Source organism: Hypomesus transpacificus, chromosome 15 (genome assembly GCF_021917145.1).
Source record: "Hypomesus transpacificus isolate Combined female chromosome 15, fHypTra1, whole genome shotgun sequence".
Lineage (NCBI taxonomy): Eukaryota > Metazoa > Chordata > Actinopteri > Osmeriformes > Osmeridae > Hypomesus > Hypomesus transpacificus.
The window spans coordinates 9946860-9967386 of NC_061074.1; the positions used below are offsets into that span (position 1 = coordinate 9946860).

The following is a 20527-nucleotide window of genomic DNA, read 5'->3' on the forward strand; positions in this document are numbered from 1 at the left end:
GGGCCTCTCTGGGTGATGTCACCTTTAGTCAGACCTCACAGAGAAACTCAAACAAATGGAGCAGCAACTGTGCAGACACTGCAAAAGAAAGATGTTTCACTAAACAACAACGACCCTGGTAACCTGAAATGGTGCACGCTCAACAGGTTCCTGTGGCGGCACTTTTGAAAAGCTTGGACACACACACACACTCTCTCTGTCTCTCTCTCTCTTATACTACCAATCCAGGTGGCTCCAGAGAAGAAATGAGTCTGCCTTTGATCGACTTCTGAATGCAACCTGTGTGTGTGTGTGTTTGTGTGTGTGTGAGCAGAGATCCTGCTCAAGTACAGGTCATTGTTCCCTACTTCCTGCCCTCCTAAGCTATGGCCTTTTGTCTTGGTGACCCTAAACCCCTTCCCTCTCCTCGTACCCTCATCCACTCTTACCCCCCCCAACCCACCCCCCTCCCGACCCCCCCCTCCCCCACCCTCCATGCCCCCCCCTCCCTGCCTCCCACCCCCCCTCCCATCTCACCTCAGTTGTGTAATGTCCCCATCCCCCAACTCAGCCATGACTCACAAGAATGGCCTCTCACCTACATTATCTCTCTCTCTCTCTCTCTCTCTCTCTCTCTCAAACACACACACACCCACTTAGTGTGCTATTCTCCACAAATATGTTGACGTCACAACAGTGCTTCCTGGTAGCCTTGCCATCTTACAACGTCCCGGGATTAAACACTCTTTAACACCATATACAATGTTATGTTATTATGACACAAAAATTATACAAATCTAAACTTAGATTTTTTAATATACTGTCATGTCATATAAACATATTGGTGAAACATCACTCTTAATAAATGGTAGTACTTTTCTGAGATGCGTCATGTTGGCCAAAGCAAGGTATCTGTCATGAGTTGTAAGCAGAAATTAAGTACATGTTTTCCAATGGGGACGTCTTCTGTGTGTGCGTACTATGTGTGTGTGTGTGTACTATGTGTGTTTGTGTACTATGTGTGTGTGTGTGTGTGTACTATGTGTGTTTGTGTACTATGTGTGTGTAAAGTAATAGAGAAACCAAACAGAACGGCAAACTCAGAGAGAGCGGAAGAGACACTCAAACTTAGGTGATCTGCACCGAGTTTTGGTCGACCTGAATGGATCTGAGGAATGTTTGCTGTCAAACTTGAAAGATGAAGGGGACCTAATTGTCCCCCGAAGAGCTTCAACCAGCGGGCCTTTGCTGTCCAATATACACTCATTAAAACATTGCTCTTAATTTACTATCGTCAAATTCCGCATAAGAAAAGTGACAAGGTCGTCAAGTGGGTGTGGTGGGGTGTTACTGAAACCATTCAAAAAGGCACGGTACACCAGTAAGATAGGATATCCACCTGCCGAGGTCGTTACAGGGTACATTTTGTCCAAACAGGTTGTAAGGGTCTGAGGTCTATGCATGAAACTGGGCATAGCGTTCACGTGCCTTCTTCACGCATCTGTGCTACGCAGACTCGATACAAAAAATCTGATAACAACGATACAGAACGCAAGTGCCTATGGCACGAGGCTTCTCACCTAAACCACCAGTTCAATGTTTCTGGAATTTTATAAATGTCTCATTTGTGCTTAAGTCTCGTCAGTTGCCAAGAACTGTAGACTATAAGAATACAAATCTGAACTAAATTCTTGCCGATAATTAAGTAGGCTCGTGATAGGAATGTTTTGCGGGACAAGCATGATTGGTTCATTGCTCTGCTCTTTATAGACAAGTGAAATTTTCAGGATCTTCTTTGAGACCAATTCAGACATGTTAAAACAAGAACAAAGAACGTGATGCACGTTGGTTTGAGAGGAATGCTGGAAACGTTATAGGCTGTGTGTGTATAAACTGGTAACTATTAACTAAGGCCAACGTCATTTTTTTTATCTTTAAACAATTAGACAGGATTTTGGGGGGTTATTTTTTCCTTAACGGTGTTGACGGCATGTCGCACAGACTATGTCTGGGCAAGAGTTATAGGCTACACCTAATTGTTACCCTGGGAAACCTACCGCACTGGTGAGCGTGACCTCTACAATCTGTGGACGTATATAGCCATTCATCTTTGTCTTTCACTTCCACTACCCCCCCCCCCCCTCCCCCCCCCACACACACACACACACACCCCACCCCGTGCGAGTGTGTCGTTGGCTAGTGTGTGTTGCGTCTCACGCATGTCTGCCCTGCCAGTTCCATGGACTGCAGACCGAAGTGTGCTAAGGGTAAATCCGCGGCATGTGCATGTGTAGGAGCCGGGAGTAAACAAGGTTTGCATGCGAAAAGTGGTCGCACGCTTAAGAGGAAACAATGACCTCTACCTTTGTTATTAACGTTGATTCGTTGTATGTCCGCAAATACGTAAAACGCTCCGCATACGTCACTCTACTGTCTATCAACGTAGACACACAATAAATTCGCACGGTCTGGAAGGCTGTGCTAATTGGTTAGACACGGGGTTGACAATCCCATGTTAATCCCCATCCAAAAGTTTTAGATATATGCGCACAATATCACGTGATTATTGCACAAAAAGTCGTAGGCCTATTAGCCTGTGTAAGCACAGCATGTGTAAGCACAAGCGTGGTGTATTTGTGCTAACCTAATCTCCTTTCCTCTCGCTGTACTGGAAATTACAGTTTGAATGTGCAAACAACCTTGACACAGCCCGTCTGCCGATTAGCCAGTGCTCTGCCGCTGAACTTCTGGTATCTACAGAGGCACTCCGGGTGACTCAACTGAGAACACAGCTCTCCCTAACACACCTTTATGAGTCTGCTGCTGGGTGTTTAGAGTTCCAGTAGGACAGCTTCCTGGCATAAAGTCCTGACGACTCACCAGTTTCGTTTTTCCCCTCCCTGCCCCCTCCATGTCTCTCTCTCTCTCTCTCTCTCTCTCTCTCTCTCTCTCTCTCTCTCTCTCTCTCTCTCTCTCTCTCTCTCTCTCTCTCTCTCTCTCTCTCTCTTGATTCCAAGTCCCGCCCCCGGCTTGGTTTGAGCAATGTGAGTGGCTCGGAGAAGCGAGCACAGCGCGTTCCCCGCAACAGCTGCGAACTGCCTTTCTCCATCACAGGAGTTGGCGGAACTGAGCCCCGGTAGAGCCTGGAGGACGAGTGACAAACGGCCGCTTTGTCACGTATTACCCATATCCCGGGCCGGTTTCTGAAATCGTGGATTAATTAAACGAAGTATATCGATGATCGAGTGTGGATTTCTCCACGAAATAGACGTTATCGCGGAAGGGGGAAACGGGTTTTAAACAGGTAGGGAATGTGCGTATGTGTGGTTCGATCGTTTTGTATGCTGGAATAGCTTGGGGGTAAAAGCGCTAGCCTACATAAATCACCCAGCCTGTCTGTGTTGCGGCACCCAGTATGGCTAGCCTATTCACCCGACGAAAACTGAGACTAGACGAGACGAAAACACACCATTTATATCGTGTAATAGCTTACACGACATTTCTACGTAGAATCGACTGCAGCCTATATTTGTGTAGATACACTGTTCAGTGCTTACGAAAACGGGAAATGCTGTGGATCATCATCGTCTTTGTTGCTTCACCGCAATCCCCCTCTTTCGGTGTGGATCGCTTTAACTCAGACTGTACGTGCAAACTTGCTCGAGCAGCGATTTGTAACGGGCACGTAGACAGTAGACACCGTATATCAGTCTCTGATGATCAAAATATTCTCAAGAGGGAGGTCGTTCTGTTACCGTTCTACTATGATTGTATCTCCTAGACGCACTGCAATTGCAGTGTGACGTTAGTCAACATTATAGAATAAAGAATGCAAAATTGAGTTTCTGTACCCGCTGTAGCCAGTAGGCTAGCTTCACCACTCGGAAGGTTCCCTTGGGGGAAGGGGCAAAAGAGAGATATGACGGCGAGACAGTTTGCTTTCCGTTTCACTGGTTAGGTGAACTAACTCCTATACCAGAAAAGAAAGACGCATTTTCATGATTCATAGGGCTGTCGTGTAGGCTAAATTAATATAGCGTCCGTGTTGTGACAAGACAATGATGACTAAGTTTTCGGTCTCACTGGAAACAGTAAACGGACTTAAGAGACTTCTGGAAGGCGTAGGCTATTTAGAAGTTTAGGTGTTGCCTAACATTGTCTCTCTTTTCTGGGACGGTTGGGTTTTAGGAGTGTTCCAGTGGCCATGGAGAAAACTTTGCATATCCTACAGAAAACGACAGACGCTACCGACAACAAGGTTCTGGACAGTGGACCTGCCGGGTTAGCACTGGATATGAGCATAAATATGGGGGATCGGGGTTTCACGGAGCAACCCCTAGTTGGACTTGCCGATAAAATACCTTTAGTGAAACCTTATTTTAAAAAGAAACACGGACAAAGGAAAGTAGACTCAAAATGTCTCCGAGCGCTCGAGGACCCCATTCTAACGTCGCTATTGAGTAGTGACGCTCTCGTTACCGGGGATGGGGTCTTTGTCCTGCGGAATGCACCAGGACGGACGCCGGGCAACCTGTGCACCGCAGCGGTAGTGAAACAGACGCACATCTCCCAGGTGTGTTTAAAAGATTCGGGTGTCGCCGGTGTGGCAGGGCTTATTACTAGTACCACGGACGCGGAAATGGCAGACGCCTCAGCCGAGCTAGAGGAAACTGAGAGGGGGGAAAGGCCCAAGGTAACCCTCGACCTCCAGAGAGTCACAATGGACACTAACGAGCGCTGTTTCCAACTAAAGCTTCCCTCCCGGGCGCACGACGTGACGGCGGTTGCAGTAACACCCCCCACCAGCGACACCCCTCAATTACCCCCACCATGCGATGGGGGCAACAAGATGAGCGACCTGTTTGCCCCAGAAGCCTTGCGGGGGGCAAATTGCCTTTCCATCAAAGACAGCGACCCCCCTCCCCTTCCCCAGTCCGACAAAGGAGTGATATTTCAGGATAAAAGCGAAGAGGCCTCCTTGGATCTTGTCTTTGAGCTTCTAACCCAGCTCCAGTATCACACACAACAGGCCGACGCGGTCTCGATTTGTGTGGAGTTCCTGCAGGGCTTGTGTGTGTATGGGAGTGATTGCGCCCACCACCACACCGTGCTCCCGTACCACTGGCAGGTCCGGAGGAGCGACTCCCACACCTGGCAGAGCGTTGCAGATGACTCGCAGGAGCAGTTGGAGCGGCTCTATTGCAATCCGGACAATGAGCAAATCAGGCTCAAATTTCGGTAAGTGCTTTTACTTGCCGCCTCCTGTTTCGCTTGTGTGTGAAAGCAGAAATGGGTTTAAGTGTTTTTCTATTTATTTATTTTTATTCTTGAAGTGCAGAAAGACAGCTGATTGATTTTGAACTCAGTTGTGTGAATGCAAACTGCATGACTTGTATCAGGTGCTATCGTGTGTGTGTGTGTGTGTGTGTGTTTGTGTGTGTATACATATATATATATACATATTATATATATATATTTATATATAAATATAATAATTTTCCTATAAGTAGTTTTGAGTCCTATATCTCACGTGGCTTGTCAAATGGGATGATCTTCCTTTTAATTTTTTAGTATGAGAGATGCAACCCTCTCATTGGCTGGCTTAGCTCAAACCAGGAAGTACAGTCCCATTCTAAGCTTTGAACTCGCATGACCCACCGCTTGCCTGGTGCTGTCACTGACACACACTGTCTGACTCTCTCTCTCTCTCTCTCTCTCTCTATCTCTCTCTCTCTCTATCAGTCTCTCTCTCTCTCTCTCTCTGTCTCTCTCTCTCTCTCACATACTATTGCCTGGCACACAAACACTCTCTCAAATCCACTTCACAGGCATGCTCAGTGGCTTGCTTACATGCAAGCCTTCCCAGAGACACAGAGATAAACCATCGTGTCACACAAAAGGGCCTTGTCAGGCCTCAGTGCCCTGCTCCAGCAGCACACCGCATGTACACACACACACACACACACACACGGAATGACAGGGTTATTTCACGACATGCTCATCCGTTAAAGGGTAATACTGGTTAACGAGGTTGGCTGTTGTGTTTGCGTGTGTGTGTGTTTGTGTGTGTGTGTGTGTGTGTTTGCGTGTGTGTGTGTGTGTGTGCGTGCTTCTGTTGATGTAGGTGTTCCTCCACACACTCAGGATGTCATCCACTGCTTCTGTAAACCCAGAGCCTGTGAGCATGGATGTGCCTCCCGCCCGCTCCGAGCCGTCTGGGCCGTGTCAGCATTCAGCTGCCTTGTGCACGGATGGAGCACCACTCCAAATACCTGCTCACGCTCCGGAACCTTTGGGTGCATTCTCTTTTAGTTCTGAAAATGTTTACAGTGCAAACAACCACAGACACAGACACACACTCACACAAAGTGAGGACATGGCAATGACCTTACTTTGTGAACAAACTTCTCCTTGTGAGTTGTGTGTGTGTGTTTGTGTGGGTGTGTGGTTGTTTCCATCTGTCATCCTCGCCCACCTTGGGCAATACTTTATCACCGTGGTAACCGGACACAGCTGATAGCAGTGTCAGAGACCTGAAGAGATGAGATGACTGAAGGGGCGATGCCGTTGTTATGGCAACAGCGTTCTTTGCCTGCTGCTCCTGTTTGTTTGTGTGTGTGTGTGTGTGTGTGTGTGTGAGGGAAAACGTCCTGTGTGTGTGTGTGTGTGTGGAAGTGCTTATTGTGTGTATTTTGTTGACCTGGTTGTGTATGCTATGTATATACTAGCCTAAAAGACAACAAGTAAAACTATTGGTTCGTCCTTTCAAAGTGAGGAACACAGGGTTATCTGTGAAACACTGCTTAATACTTAATCGGTATAACTCGTTCAGGAAAGAGACGTGTGAATTGGGATATTGTCCATGAGTACATGAGAAACAAGGTGTGAGAGCAGAAAGAGTGTGTGTATGTGTGAGACAGAGAGCTTGTGTTGGCCGGGCAATCCAAGGTTTAGTTGTGTCTTTACTGACATAAAGAGTCACTGAACACCAAGGGCAGCGTGACCTGACACCAAGGTGTGTAAGTGTGTGTGTATTTCCATGTGTGTGACAGAGTGTGTGTGTGTGTGTGTGGTTCAGTTGGTGCTTGTATCTCAATCAGCCTGTGTGTGTTTGGCCTAGCGTGGGAGAGGAGATAACTTGTCAGATAATGTGTGTGTGTGTGTCTAAGCCTTTGTGTGAGTTACCTTGCGTGTGTAGAGTGTTTAAAAAGAGACCGTGTCAGACTATGTATGTACATTTGATTAGCGGTGCTTCTTTGGGTGTGTGTGTGCACATGTTAGAAAGGTCATCATAACATATCAGACAGCTTATAAAATGTTTCACTGTCATTACCCCGCTTCTCTCTCTCTCTCTCTCTCTCTCTCTCTCTCTCTCTCTCTCTCTCTCTCTGTCTATCTGTCTCTCTCATTATCTCTCTCTCAGTATCTCTCTCTCCCTCCCTCCCTCCCTTTGAAAATGAAACAGTGGATGGGATTGCGTGTGTGTGTTCGTGCACCAAAGCAATATCCTCTCCCTCCTTCACCTCCGGCGCCTCACTCCCACTCTCTTTTCTCTTTTCTCTTTTCTCTTTTCTCTTTTCTCTTTTCTCTCTCTCTGTCTCTCTCTCTCTCTCTCTCTCTCTCTCTCTCTCTCTGTCTCTCTCTCTCTCTCTCTCTCTCTCTCTCTCTCTCTCTCTCTCTCAGTATCTCTCTCAGTATCTCTCTTTCTCTCTCTCACTTCAGCTGTTTCTCGTCTTCTTCTGTCTCTGTCCATCCTTGTTTTTGTCCACACCCTTCTCTCTTTCTCAATACCTGGAATAATAACTACAATCTATTCTCCCCTTTCTGCTGTAAGAAAGAGGGACAGAGATATCGGTCTGATTAAATGAGAGCGAAAGAGACAGAATGGCATGTTTCAAGGAATATTAGGAGCTTAGAAATGTCCTTTCTGTATGTGTGTGTGTATTTATGTATGTGTGTGTGTGTATGTATGTGTGTGTGTGTGTTCGGTTTGTTACCATAGCCACCTTCTACATCTCAGAAACAGAACCAAAACAAGACAGGAGGAAGAGTAAGCACTTTTTCATTCAGCAGTCCTATGTGTTCTATGTGGAAGTGAAAAATACCCACATTGTGTGTGTAACCCCAGCCTGAACATGAACAGGGGTGGTTGACTGATATATACTGGTGTGTGCGTGTGTGTGTGTTGACACCCCTTTGGTCTGTGACTTTCACAACAGCGTGACTGATGCTGGCATGCAGGCTGGGGTGTACCCGTGAGAAAAGGCCTCAGGAACTCTTTGTGAGGGAGAGAGAGTGAGAGAGAGAGACAAAGAGAGAGAGACAGAGAGAGAGAGACAGAGATAAAGAGACAGATAGAGTGAGAGAGACAGAGAGAGAGAGACCGAGAGAAAGAGACATAGAGAGAGAAGATGCAATGAGAGTGAGGTATCTGTCTCACTCTAGACTGTGGACACAGACATAAATAGGGGTGTAAAGGCTAATTATCTCAGTCCCCCTCCCCACCCCAAAAACCCACTCCAGGCGTGAACCTATTGCAACCTTGTTATTTCAACTGCTCTGCTTGTTTGTGTGATGTGTAATTAAAAACTTCCTGGTCTAACCCCTTAATGTCTGAGACCTGCTCTCAGATGTGTGTGTGTGTGTGTGTGTACAGTGTGTTTCCGCTGAGTGTGTGTGTGTGTGTACAGTGTGTTTCCGCTGAGTGTGTGTGTGTGTTTGTGACCTGACATGCGTCAGCATCGCGAGGCTGGCATAGCCCTCGTTGCCGTGGCGACCTCAGCATTGCTCTTTGATTGGGGCAGCAGGACATCAAAGGGCTTCCTGACCCCGACCTTCTGACTTGACTGCACTCCTCTCGACTTTCTCTCTCCCTCTGTTCTCCACCCCTCCTTGCCCTCTGCCTTTCTTCATTTCACTGCACACAATTCCTTTCCTTTTCAAATGAACAAATCACTCACCTCAACTCCTAACCATACCATCTCTCTAGGATACTGTGTCTTTGTGAGTTTGCATGGAAAAAAAAGTTAAGCCTGTAAAAATTAAGCTTAAGCACTTGAGGATAGGCAGTGCCAGAGGGGGCGTGTCTCTGAGCTCTGTCTAGCACCTGATAGGCTGCCCTCAGATTCTCTCAGTGCACTTAATTGAACCGATGGAATTTTATTTTTAGATGGCGGCTAGCTGAGGGATCGGAGGGAGGGAGGGAGAAAGAGAGGGAGGGAGAGAGGGAGGGAGAGAGAGAGGGAGGGAGAAAGAGAGGGAGGGAGAGAGAGAGGGAGGGAGAGAGGGAGGGAGGGAGAAAGAGAGGGAGGGAGAGAGAGAGGGAGGGAGAGAGAAAGGGAGGGAGAGAGAAAGAGAGGGAGGGAGAGAGAGAGGGAGGGAGAAAGAGAGGGAGGGAGGGTCAATCAGGGGATTTTCGGGCTGTCTGGAACACGGACGTTCAGCCATCTGTAACCCATGAGTGATAGGGGGAGGCTCATGCTGGCAAGAAGTGACAAAGTTCACAAACAGTCCTGCTAAACAATGGTGTGTGTGTGTGTGTGTGAGAGAGAGCTGTTTCAGTGCCAGGCAACACTGAAAGGCTTATACAACAGAGGCTACACACACACACACACACACTTGTGTATGTCATATGTCAGCCAGCCTCTTCTTTCTCGAAGCTTATGCAGCCCCACTCGGCCCCTCTCACACACACACACACACACGCACACGCACACACACACACACAGAGAGAGTCCTGCACTAACCCAGAGGGCCTTTCTCCTTCCTTAATGTCGGGTGGCAGGCAGAGCCAGTTCTGTTCCTAGAGAGAGAGAGGAGAACGAGGAGGAGACAGGGAGAGAACGCAGGGATCAGAACAGGGTGGGGAAGACAGAGTGGTGCGAAATGAAAGATCAGACGCTCCGAGAACAAGGGAGAGACAGAAGGGAAGGAAGAGAGAGACAGGGCAAGAACAAAGTCAATGAATTACAGAGAGAGAGAGAGAGAGAGAGAACAAGGTCCCTGGTTACACCCCCCCCATGTTTACAGGCTGTCCCCTCTGTCTCACTACTCATTCACCTCTCCTCCTCCTCTCCTCCACCCCTCCTCCTCCTCTCCTCCACCCCTCCTCTCCTCCACCCCTCCTCCTCCTCTCCTCCACCCCTCCTCCTCCTCTCCCCCTACTCCCCTCCACCCCTCCTCCTCCTCTCCTCCACCCTCCTCCTCCTCTCTTCCTCCTTCTCTCCTCCTCTCATCCTCCACCCCTCCTCCACCCCTCCTCCTCCTCTCTTCCACCTCTCATCCTCCTCTCCTCCACCCCTCCTCCTCTCTTCCACCCCTCCTCCATTCTTCCTCCTCCTCTCCTCCACCTCTCCTCCTCCTCTCCTTCACCCCTCCTCCTCCACCCCTCCTCCTCCCCTCCACCCCTCCTCCTCCCCTCCTCCTCCTCTCCTCCTCCTCTCCCTCATCTACTGTTTCATTCCCCCAGCCTCTGAGGGGTGCAGTCAGCTTGATGACTCGACGGCCCTACAACGCCTGCGCTATGGTAACTTAGAAAACGTGTGTGTGTGTATCTGGAAGGTGGTGGAAGGTGGGGGGTAGATAAGGGAGCGACAGAGGTCAGAGATTGTAGCATTCGTGTTTCCAGGACACGTGTGCTGAATCACATCCTCGTTTCACTTCCTCCCCCTTACCGCCAGAACCTTAGTTAAAGGAAACAGTAACTGTAATTGTGTGTTAATAATGAGTGTGTGTGTGTGTCTTGCGTGCACTAAAAGACCTGTGTACGTGTTGCGTGTGTAATTGTGGAAGCAGTGACTAGGCTTTTACCAGACATGCACGCTACAGTAACTCTGTCAGGTATTGGGTGAAACCATAAACCATGACTGGACAGTTTCACCATACAGGAAAGCCGTATCTATGTTTAACACTCTGGAGTATCACATGCACGTTTCTGTTGATTATATTTCGGACATGCCCCCCCCCCCCGCACTACACACTCATTAAATCCTCCTCTGGTTCTCTCTCTCTTTCATAACATAAGCTTTGTCCTGGACAGATGACACTCTCTCTCTCTAACCAACCCCCTCTCCTTCCATGTCTCAGTCTGAACAGACATCTGACCTTTGATCCCCTTTCCAATTAGACTCCCAACTAAAAATCTATCAGTCCATTAACACATTAAGCCACTAGAAAGATGTGTGGGTGTGTGTGCACGCACGCATTATTACTCGTGTTTGTCTGTTTCATGTCAGAGTGTATGGTTATGCTCTAACCCTCATCTTTGATTCCCTTTACTGACATGTGTGTGTTGGGATAAAGTGTGTGAGTGCTTATGTTGGTATACAATATGTGTGTGTGTGCTGGTGTGCAGTTACTTTACAGTGTGAATATGTTCATATACTGTGTGTGTGTGTGTGTTGACTGCATGCGTGCCTGCAAAGACCATCCACATGCGTGTGTTTGTGCGTGTTTGTGTCTGACCCAGAAACACCATGCCAGGGGCAGGGGGGTACAGACACACACACACACACACTGTGAACATAATGAGGCATTGACCTAGACCAGCAGACTCGTACATGTGTAAGAGACAGAGATGATGTGATCTACTTTCTAAACACAGTAACTACAATATGTAATGACTGTATATAGTGTTACTGTGTAACACTGACTGACTGTGTTTGTGTGTTGTGTCTTGCAGGGGTCGTGTCTTTTCACTGGACTTCGGGGCCATGCGAGTGTGTGACCTGGAGTTTGACCGAGTCAGAAGACTGACCACGCCCTCCAACCCCTCAGCCCCTCCCATGAACACCAACCCCACCCCCAGCTGCTACACCGTCTGGAAGTACTACTGTAGGGACAACTTTGGCTGGAGGGAGTATTCCGAGGTGAGTGTGTGTGTCTGTGTGTGTGTCTGTGTGTGTGTGTGTGTCTGTCTGTGTGTCACACTCTCACAGAGAGGGGGTTTGTTCAGGCCACAGGGTCCAGTTTAAGCCGGCATTCTGCCGTCTCCTTCCGCAGAAACACAGAAAACGTTGTGTTCCTTTCACTTACAGGCACACACACACGCTCTCTTGCTGTCTGCATCTGACACCCTGTTGCATAATTGTTACTGGAAAAAAGGAACATTTATTACCAGTCATGTTGGTTTCCCTTCACTCAGCTCTGTGTGAGAGTGTCTGTTTCCCAGTATTGAATACTCACTGATTATTACCTTGTTGAACATTGTGTCATCATGCTTCAATGACATTTACCCCTACCCCTCATTGTCTTGCTACCCCCCACTCCCTCCCTCCCTCCCCCCAGCCAGTGGTACGTCTCATAGAGGAGGCCAGTACTCGGGGCCTGAAGGAAGTCCGCTTCATCACCCTCCAGAACCAGTACATCCTGAACATCCGTGAGGGATTCCAGCAGAACGCCGTCTTCGGCTTTCGGCGCCAGATCAAAAAACGGCCCATGTTTCTGTCCTCGGTGGTCCTCACGCCACACCTCCAGTGAGTGTACACACACACACACACACAGACACACACACACGCTCACACATACACACACACCAAGGGAAACTTTACCATACAGATACAAACTTTTGGGGGGTATGTCGACACAGGGAATCAAACCGGCAACCTTGGGTTTCCCAGCACCCTAATCTTATTGTGCAGCCTCGTAGCTGCATTATTTTCCAACAGTGGTCATACCACCTAGCAGTAACACCACAGTACCAGACACCAGGGTTGTCCTGTACATCCAGACCCTGCTAGCTAGCGTTGCCTCATAGAAAGTACTGTATCTTGGTACATAGGCACACTTGCAATTTGTACACAGTGACATTGGACCTCCATGTACTGTGTGTGTGTGTATTGTTCATAGTGTAGCACTTTGGCACAGCCAGCTAGGTAACTGGAACACTGTGCTGGTGCTGGTATGTATGTCTGTCTTCATGTCCTACTGACTAGGCTGTTCTGACACAGCCTGACATTAACAGATGGAATGGGAGAAAAGAGGGGAGAGGAAAACAAGGGAGAGCGAGGGAATGAAAGAGGTGTGGATAGGGGTTGGAGCTAGTGACAGAGAAAGAACAGATGGAAAAGAGAGAGAGAGAGGCAGTTATGGAGGGAGGGGTCTAAATGAATTCCAGACAGACAGAGAGAGAGAGAGAGAGAGAGAGAGAGAGAGAGAGAGAGAGAGAGAGAGAGAGAGCGAGCAGCAGAGTGATGGAGGAGTGTAAACGTGACTCTGAGGAGGTTGGAATGCGAGCCATGTCCTCGGGACCTTTCCACTGTTTGTTGTCTCTCTCCCTCTGTGTCTCTCTCCCTCTGTGTCTCTCTCCCTCTGTGTCTCTCTCCCTCTGTGTCTCTCTCCCTCTGTGTCTCTCTCCCTCTGTGTCTCTCTCCCTCTGTGTCTCTCTCCCTCTGTGTCTCTCTCCCTCTGTGTCTCTCTCCCTCTGTGTCTCTCTCCCTCTGTGTCTCTCTCCCTCTGTGTCTCTCTCCCTCTGTGTCTCTCTCCCTCTGTGTCTCTCTCCCTCTGTGTCTCTCTCCCTCGTGTCTCTCTCCCTCGTGTCTCTCTCCCTCTGTGTCTCTCTCCCTCTGTGTCTCTCTCCCTCTGTGTCTCCCTCGTGTCTCTCTGACTGTCTCTGTGTCTCTCCCTCTGTCTCTCTCTCTGTCTCCCTCTGTCTCTTTCCCTCTCTCTCTGGGCTCATGTGTCTTGTTTAATATGAAGACAAGTCCTAGTAGCAAGCACATAGATGTGTGTTTGTGTTAGAACACACTAGGGGTCGGCGGTATACCGGTATGAACGCAAATACTGGTATTGCGTTGTGCCATGATTTGGATTTTGCCATATCATGGATATCACGATATATTAATAAATGTATTAGTAAAGTGTTTCTGTTTGGTATAAAATACAAGTCAAGTGATACTCCCTAGTGGGCTAGTTCAAATTTGTATCTTTTACAAAAAAAACATGCAGCATGGACGCTGCACTCATTGTGCCAGCCAATGAAAGTCAACAAACAAGCTAGCGCAACTCCACAGGAAGCAAACATTTATATGAGTAAACTGCTTTTGATGGTAAGTGTAAGCAAGCGTTAATGATGTCTGAAAATAACGCCAGTGGGGTTGATTTGCCGGACAATAGAAGAATTGGTAAAAAATAAATCGATCAACAAACAGTAGCCTACTCTTAAAGTTGTGTCGTCGAATTGGGCTAGCCAAAGGTGGAAACATTAGCAATCTCTTTCACCACCTGAAAGCCATGCATGTATGCGAAAATGAATCTACCAGAATGCCTTTGACAAATCCAATGCCAGGTTGGTTAGAATTGTGAAATGTATGTTTATTGTAGGCCAACAGAATCGAGTATTCATCCATGTAATAATTGTTTATAGCTAGAGCTAACTCTAAAAATAGTTTTTTTGCGATCCCATAAACGTAGGCTACTGTTAAACGCGTAGGCTGAGAAGTCGATCTTCCGTGGCAATTAAATGCTGCAAAATTCATAAAATTCTTCTCATGTGACAGTGACACACCGGAGTTACCCAATTCAAATCCGTCTGAGTGCAGTAGATTAGCCGCTGCAGTGCGGATTGCATTGCCATGACATTTTAAGAATAATGAATATATCGTGATAAATACCGATACCGTCAGTGCTTACGAATTATACCGTGATAAACATTTTAGGCCATACCGCCCAGCCCTAGAACACACTGTCCTAGACACTGGGTGGAGGCCATTAGCTTGATCGGTATTCTCTCTCTCTCTGTCTCCCTCTCTCTCTGACTGTCTCTGACTGTTTCTCTATCTGTCTCTCTATCTGTCTCTCTCCCTCCCTCTGTCTCCCTCCCTCCCTGTCTACCTCTCTCTGCTCTTTTTTATTTCTCCCCATCGTTATCTGTTCATCTTCTAATTTCACCCTCTCTCCCACACGCCGTCTGTGATCTGTTTAAACACGTGGGGAAGCCAGACGACGATAGGAAGGCCAGATTTCCACCAGGCGAGGTAGAAGGGAGAGACAGAGACAGAGAGAAGATGAGAAACTGTCACGCTGCCTTGTGAGAACCATACCAATCATGCTGCTATCCTGACAGCACATACACACACACACACGGGCATGCACATCCACACAGATGATAAGTCTAACAGCATTTGGACAGAGACAAGAGTGATAACATAACAACGAATTCTCTGTTATTGACTCAAATGCCAGACTATTACTTTTCTCTGGGGCAGTTTTCTGACAGATGATGTGTTTTGGCTCTGTGTTTTCTTCTTCTTTGTTTTTCGGGCTGTCTGGCCTTCATTTTCACCAAGCCCCAAACAAAAACTGCAGCATGCTCTGAGAACCGCTGATTCGGTTGCACGAAATACCCTAGACAAACTCAGAGTAACTCCGCTGAGTAGGCCTACAATTGATACACAACATCATCACAGACGTTTTCTTTCCTTTCTTACAGAACCCTCGGCGGCCTCTCCTCCTCCACGGTCGATCTCTCTGTAGCGCTCCCCCTCTCGCCCACCTCCATCGCCCCTCCCAGTGTGTTCCCCGAGACCTGGTTGCCCATGACAACCAGCCAGGACTTCTTGCAGGTGCCCGTATCCCGTGACGACCGAAGCTACCGGACCGTTTACACCCTCTTCCACAAAACCGTGTCCGAGACAAAGTTCCGCATCCTCAAGATCCTCCGTGTCCAGAACTCGTTCCTCTGGGAGAAATACAGGAGGTGAGACCATCCCCCCCGTCACAGTAGAACTTGCTAGCGGTTTTTAACTGTCTGTTAAGCTGTTGTTCTGCGTTGTACTTAGATAACATGGTTGTTAAATGGTTAGTCACTTTGAGCAGTATGCGTTTCGGAAATAGCACCGGCTCTTTGGAATTTGAGCTGTCATATTTTGGGAATCGAACGCCGCTAATGGTCCAGGCTAGCTTGGGTAGAGTCAGATGGCTGAGCGGTGAGGGAGTCGGGCTAGAAATCAGAAGGTTGCCGGATCGATTCCCCGCCGTGTCAAATGACGCTGTGTCCTTGGACAAGGCACTTCACCCTACTTGCCTGGGGGGGAATGTCCCTGTACTCACTGTAAGTCGCTCTGGATAAGAGCGTCTGCTAAATGACTAAATGTAAATGTAGAGTCAGGTTTTGAGTGTTGGAATAATCTAGAAACCTGAAACAACTAACTCTAGAGCTATGTTGTAGACGCTGAAAGACAATAATTTACTCAGGATTGCGGCGCTTCACAATGGCTGAGTTTTAGCACTGTCAGTTGTGTGTGAGCGTGTGTGTTTGTATAGGACACGAGCACGGGGGGAAAGGATGAGGAAGTGGGGTCCTTGCTGTTTGTACTCCTCAAATCTTGTAGCCTTAGAAAAGTAAAATGGCAGGTAGCAAGAAGATGATGAGTCACGGGGGGGAGTGTGGAAGGGATTGTCTGCTTGGCAATGAGTCACCCAGAGGAAGGCATGTGAACCTGTGAGAGATGTGCTAATTGTTTGTGTTTTCACTTGTTTGCAGTGACTGTGTGTGTCCCTGATTGACCTTTGTGTGAATGTATAATTAGTCCCTGTGTGTGTGATTAGGATTAGGGTGAGTTGTGTGAAACTCAAAATGTATCCTGACAATAAAGGATTAAAAAACAGTGAGAGACTAGGAAAGAAAGAAAGTCATTGAAAGGTTAGAGAGAGAGAGGTGACAGTCTGTGTCAGGTCACAAGCTTTCAGGTCACAGGGAGGTCACCGCAGGGTCACGGTCTATCCGGAGTGTTCTCCTCCCCGCACCACTGCCTGATTTTCTCAGATCTAACACCCTCTGTGTGTGTGTGTGTGGGGGTGTGTGTGTGCCCCTTTGTGTGAGAAAGAGAGGGGGGTGGGAGAGAGAGAGAGAGAAAGAGCATGTGTGTGTCTGAATGAAAAGAGCCAGATTAGTGGGGTACTTGGTAGAAACAAAACAAGACAGGAGAAGAAGAAAAAGCCCCCCCCCCCCCCGCCCCAATCTTTCAGGCTTGACCCCAACTGAGGGTTAAGAGTACATCTGCTGCCTCAGTAGATACAGTTGATTTAGCTACATCTTTCCCACCTCCAAGCCTGGTCTAACCCTCCTCCCCTCTTCTTTCCACTCCTCCACCCCTCTCTCCTCCGCAGGAAGAAGGAATACATGTCTCGCCGCCTGTCGGAGATGGACAGGATGCTGAGTGAGCGACACCTGTTCCACGGCACCTCTTCGGACGTGGTGGAAGGCATCTGCAAGCACAACTTCGACCCGCGCGTCTGCGGCAAGCACGCCACCATGTTCGGACAAGGCTCCTACTTCGCCCGCAAGGCCGTGTACTCGCACAACTTCTCCAAGCGCTCGCCCAAAGGCGTCCACTGCATGTTCCTGGCCAAGGTCCTCACCGGAAGGTTCGTTTTTTTTAGGGTCGGGCTGCAAGCTCTCTGGTGTGTGTGTGTGGTTGTGTTTGGTTTGGCTTAGGTCTAGTACTGGAATGGTGTTGAAAGTTCCTGGCATTCGGCCGCCCGCCTTGTTGTTTTGTATGGAGACTGTTACCTGTATGCTGTCAGGGAGGGATGCAAATAGTAGACGTTTATGTGCAAGTTTGAAACCACATGTTAAATGTGCCATTTAAGGCCTGTAAAACCAGACAGAAAAATCAGACCGTGTGTCTCCAAAGCTGATCTTTATTTTCTCTTCCTGCCCCTGCAGGTTTACTGTGGGTAACCCCTCCATGCGCCGACCACCCCCACTCAGCCCCCGGGACCCCTCCAGCGACCTGTACGACTCGTGTGTGGACAACTGGGTGGACCCCCAGATCTACGTCATTTTCAACGACGACCAGAGCTACCCATACTTCATCATCCAGTACGAAGAAGTACCCAGCACTGTGGCCATTTGAACTCAGAACTCAGAACAGACACGACTGGTTGGAACCAGTCTAGACCAGACTGGACAAGGCTAGACCAGCAAAGACCTGACTTGACAGAACCAACCCAGAGTTATCCTTCTGTCATGTTAAGATGCCGTCTAGTGGCTAGCGTAGCAGCACCAGCTAACAACAACAACCAAGGCCTCCACCCTGGATACACGTACCCTGGTAACAGAGTGTTTGTGTTATGGATATGTACCCAATCCCCTCCTTATTCAGGATACAGTGACCATGGTAACAGTTATGGCAACTGTTTCCTACCAACACACCCATTCGTACTCTCTCCTGTCTGTGAGCTGTGTGTTTGAATTTGTGGCTTAGTTGGCAGCCATTTTGTGGCCTCTTCAAAAAAACAAATAATAATAAAAAAAAAAAGTTTTAAAACAAAACAACAACTGAGCAGTTTCACCAGTGCCCAGTGTTGCGTGAGAGAATGGCCACTGACCGGTGACATTTTGGATCTGGACATAAGGCGTTGTTTTCACTGGGAGCCAATTCTGTGATGGACGTTTACCTTTACTGGCGGCCATTTTGTGGCTGAACAGTAGACAGGTTTCACTGGGAGCCAGTACCATTGGAACGGACATTTTGCCTTGGCGTTGTCCGTTTGGGTTTCCACGAGCTGAACAGTGGACAGTTTTATTGGGACTCCATGTATCCGATAACATAAACCAAACCCTAACACCCTATTCTCTCTACTTGACAAAGCGCCCTCTCCAGGGGTGTATCCTCGTTTGCATGAGAGAAAGCTGTACAGATGTTCTCCTTGTTTATATTTGCAACTGTGTGCCTTTTGTTCATAAAAATGTTTATTTATGTTAGTTAATGTAACATTGAGTAAATAAATAATCTAAAAGAAAAATTCAAAATGCTGTCACAGACTATTTGTCCCCACTCAATGGGCCCAGATAGCTCTATTCTCTAATTTCAGTCTCTGCTTAATAGAGCATCGTATCGCTTATAAAACAACTGCTTCTGCTTTTATGTGTCTTTTGATGACAGCTCTTCCTCCATACAAACACCTCTCTGTCGTCCATCCTTGTGAATTCAACCTCCCTCTCCTCCACGTGCCTCTGCTTCCCCTTCTCTCTATCCCCTCGTGTGACATTAACTCCAGAACTAACAGGTTCCAGAACTGGCAGGCTGGCAGAGAGAGTATCTTCCCCCAGGCTGCAAGCACTGCGCTGGGGGAACAACAGCAGGCCTCAACCCCCATCCACGGGATCTCAACTGCCAGTCATTCCTGGAGCAAACCAGTCCTCTCTGCTTCCTGCTCTCTATCTGTTTATCTGTGTCTGTCTTTGACAAGACATTTTTATTTCCATTTCTCAGTTGTTTATAATTGTATCATTTTTCTTCAAAAAACGTTCCCTCGCCCCGTGTTAGGGGAAACGTTCCGTCTCGTGTTAGCTTCTGCTTTCTACGCGCTGCCATGACTTTACGTTTTTTCACTCTCTTTGAAAACTGTCCCGCTATCATCCCACAGTCTCTCCCTCTTTCCCTGCACTCTGCTTTTCTCTCCCCTGTCTGGGGTCACTGTGATGTATAGCTGTGTTACTGTGAACTCTGTTCTTTGGTTTGGATAGGGGGAGGAGAGAATGAGCTGCAAAGAGAGGGAGGGAGATATTTAGCTCTCTCTCGCTTCATGCTCCCTAGGCTGTGTGTGCTTTCCTCGTGTGCATGCAAGATTGTGCAGGTTGCTTTCTATTCTCTCCCTGCCCCCCCTTCTCTCTCTCCTCTCTCTCTCTCCCTGTCCCCCCCCCTCTCTCTCTCCCTGTCCCCCTCTCTCTCTCCCTGTCCCCCCCTCTCTCTCTCTCCCTGCCCCCCCCCCTCTCTCTCTCTCTCTCTCCCTGCCCCTCCTCTCTCTCTCCTGCCCCCCCCCCTCTCTCTCTCCCTCCCTGTCCCCACCTCTCTCTCTCCCTGCCCCTCCTCTCTCTCTCTCTCTTTCCGTCTCTTTCATCCGTCCTTCCTAGTGTCCAGGCTACCAATGGCAGTGTGCGGGTGTGCCCAGATGTTTCAGGATCAATGGATAATCAATGAGAGATATATTTTCTTGCTCCACACAGGAACAATTACGATGTAGAAAGATGGTTGAGCTGAAAACAGGACATAGCCATCACAACGACACACAGAGCACATTAAACATAATCGTTGCCTTACACCCTCAAGACTATAAAGATAACCAGGATACGACCTGCCAAAAACACAAACAGCAACTGCAAACAGAGCTTTAACAGCCATCAGGTGCAGTCTATAAATGCATGTCCTGCTCCGTTTTCTCTCTCTCTCTCTCTCTCTCTCTCTCTCTCTCTCTGTCATGCAGAGTTATGCAGTGGATGCTGGCTGGTTGTGTTTGCCTGACTGCCCACCAGGAATGACTGCTGGCAAACAGAGGGAAAAGAGAAAGAACGGAGGTGAAGAAAAGGGGGAGGGACGGACGGAGAAGGAGAGAGGCTGGGGGGGAAGGCGTGTTGGGCTGATAATATCAGGAATATTAAACGCTCTGGATCTGCAACACACACAGACACACACACACAGACAGACCACACCAGCACGTTTCCTGCATCTTTAAATGGTGTGGGGAGACTGCAGGATTTTTCTCAGGATGTCCTTCAGTTGAGCAAGCATATACACACACACACGCTGAACATACTAATGTAACT

At 48.2% G+C, this 20527-nt stretch overlaps 1 protein-coding gene across 1 annotated transcript; it reads left to right on the plus strand.

Moving 5' to 3' along the window:
- Positions 1-3034: 3034 nt before the first annotated feature.
- On the plus strand, positions 3035-18373 carry LOC124477563 (TCDD-inducible poly(ADP-ribose) polymerase). The gene is made up of 7 exons (XM_047035443.1): positions 3035-3283; positions 4168-5217; positions 11660-11846; positions 12265-12452; positions 15407-15673; positions 17086-17343; positions 17645-18373. The coding sequence occupies exons 2-7, from the start codon at positions 4184-4186 to the stop codon at positions 17832-17834; spliced, it is 2124 nt and encodes a 707-aa protein (XP_046891399.1). The 5' UTR covers positions 3035-3283; positions 4168-4183; the 3' UTR covers positions 17835-18373.
- The last annotated feature ends 2154 nt before the right edge of the window (positions 18374-20527 follow it).

Coding starts and splice junctions, on each gene's coding strand:
- LOC124477563 (XM_047035443.1), top strand. CDS start 4,184: ATGGAGAAAACTTTGCATATCCTACAGAAAACGACAGACGCTACCGAC. Junction 5,218..11,659: donor CAAATCAGGCTCAAATTTCG/GTAAGTGCTTTT, acceptor TGTGTCTTGCAG/GGGTCGTGTCTTTTCACTGG. Junction 11,847..12,264: donor GCTGGAGGGAGTATTCCGAG/GTGAGTGTGTGT, acceptor CCCTCCCCCCAG/CCAGTGGTACGTCTCATAGA.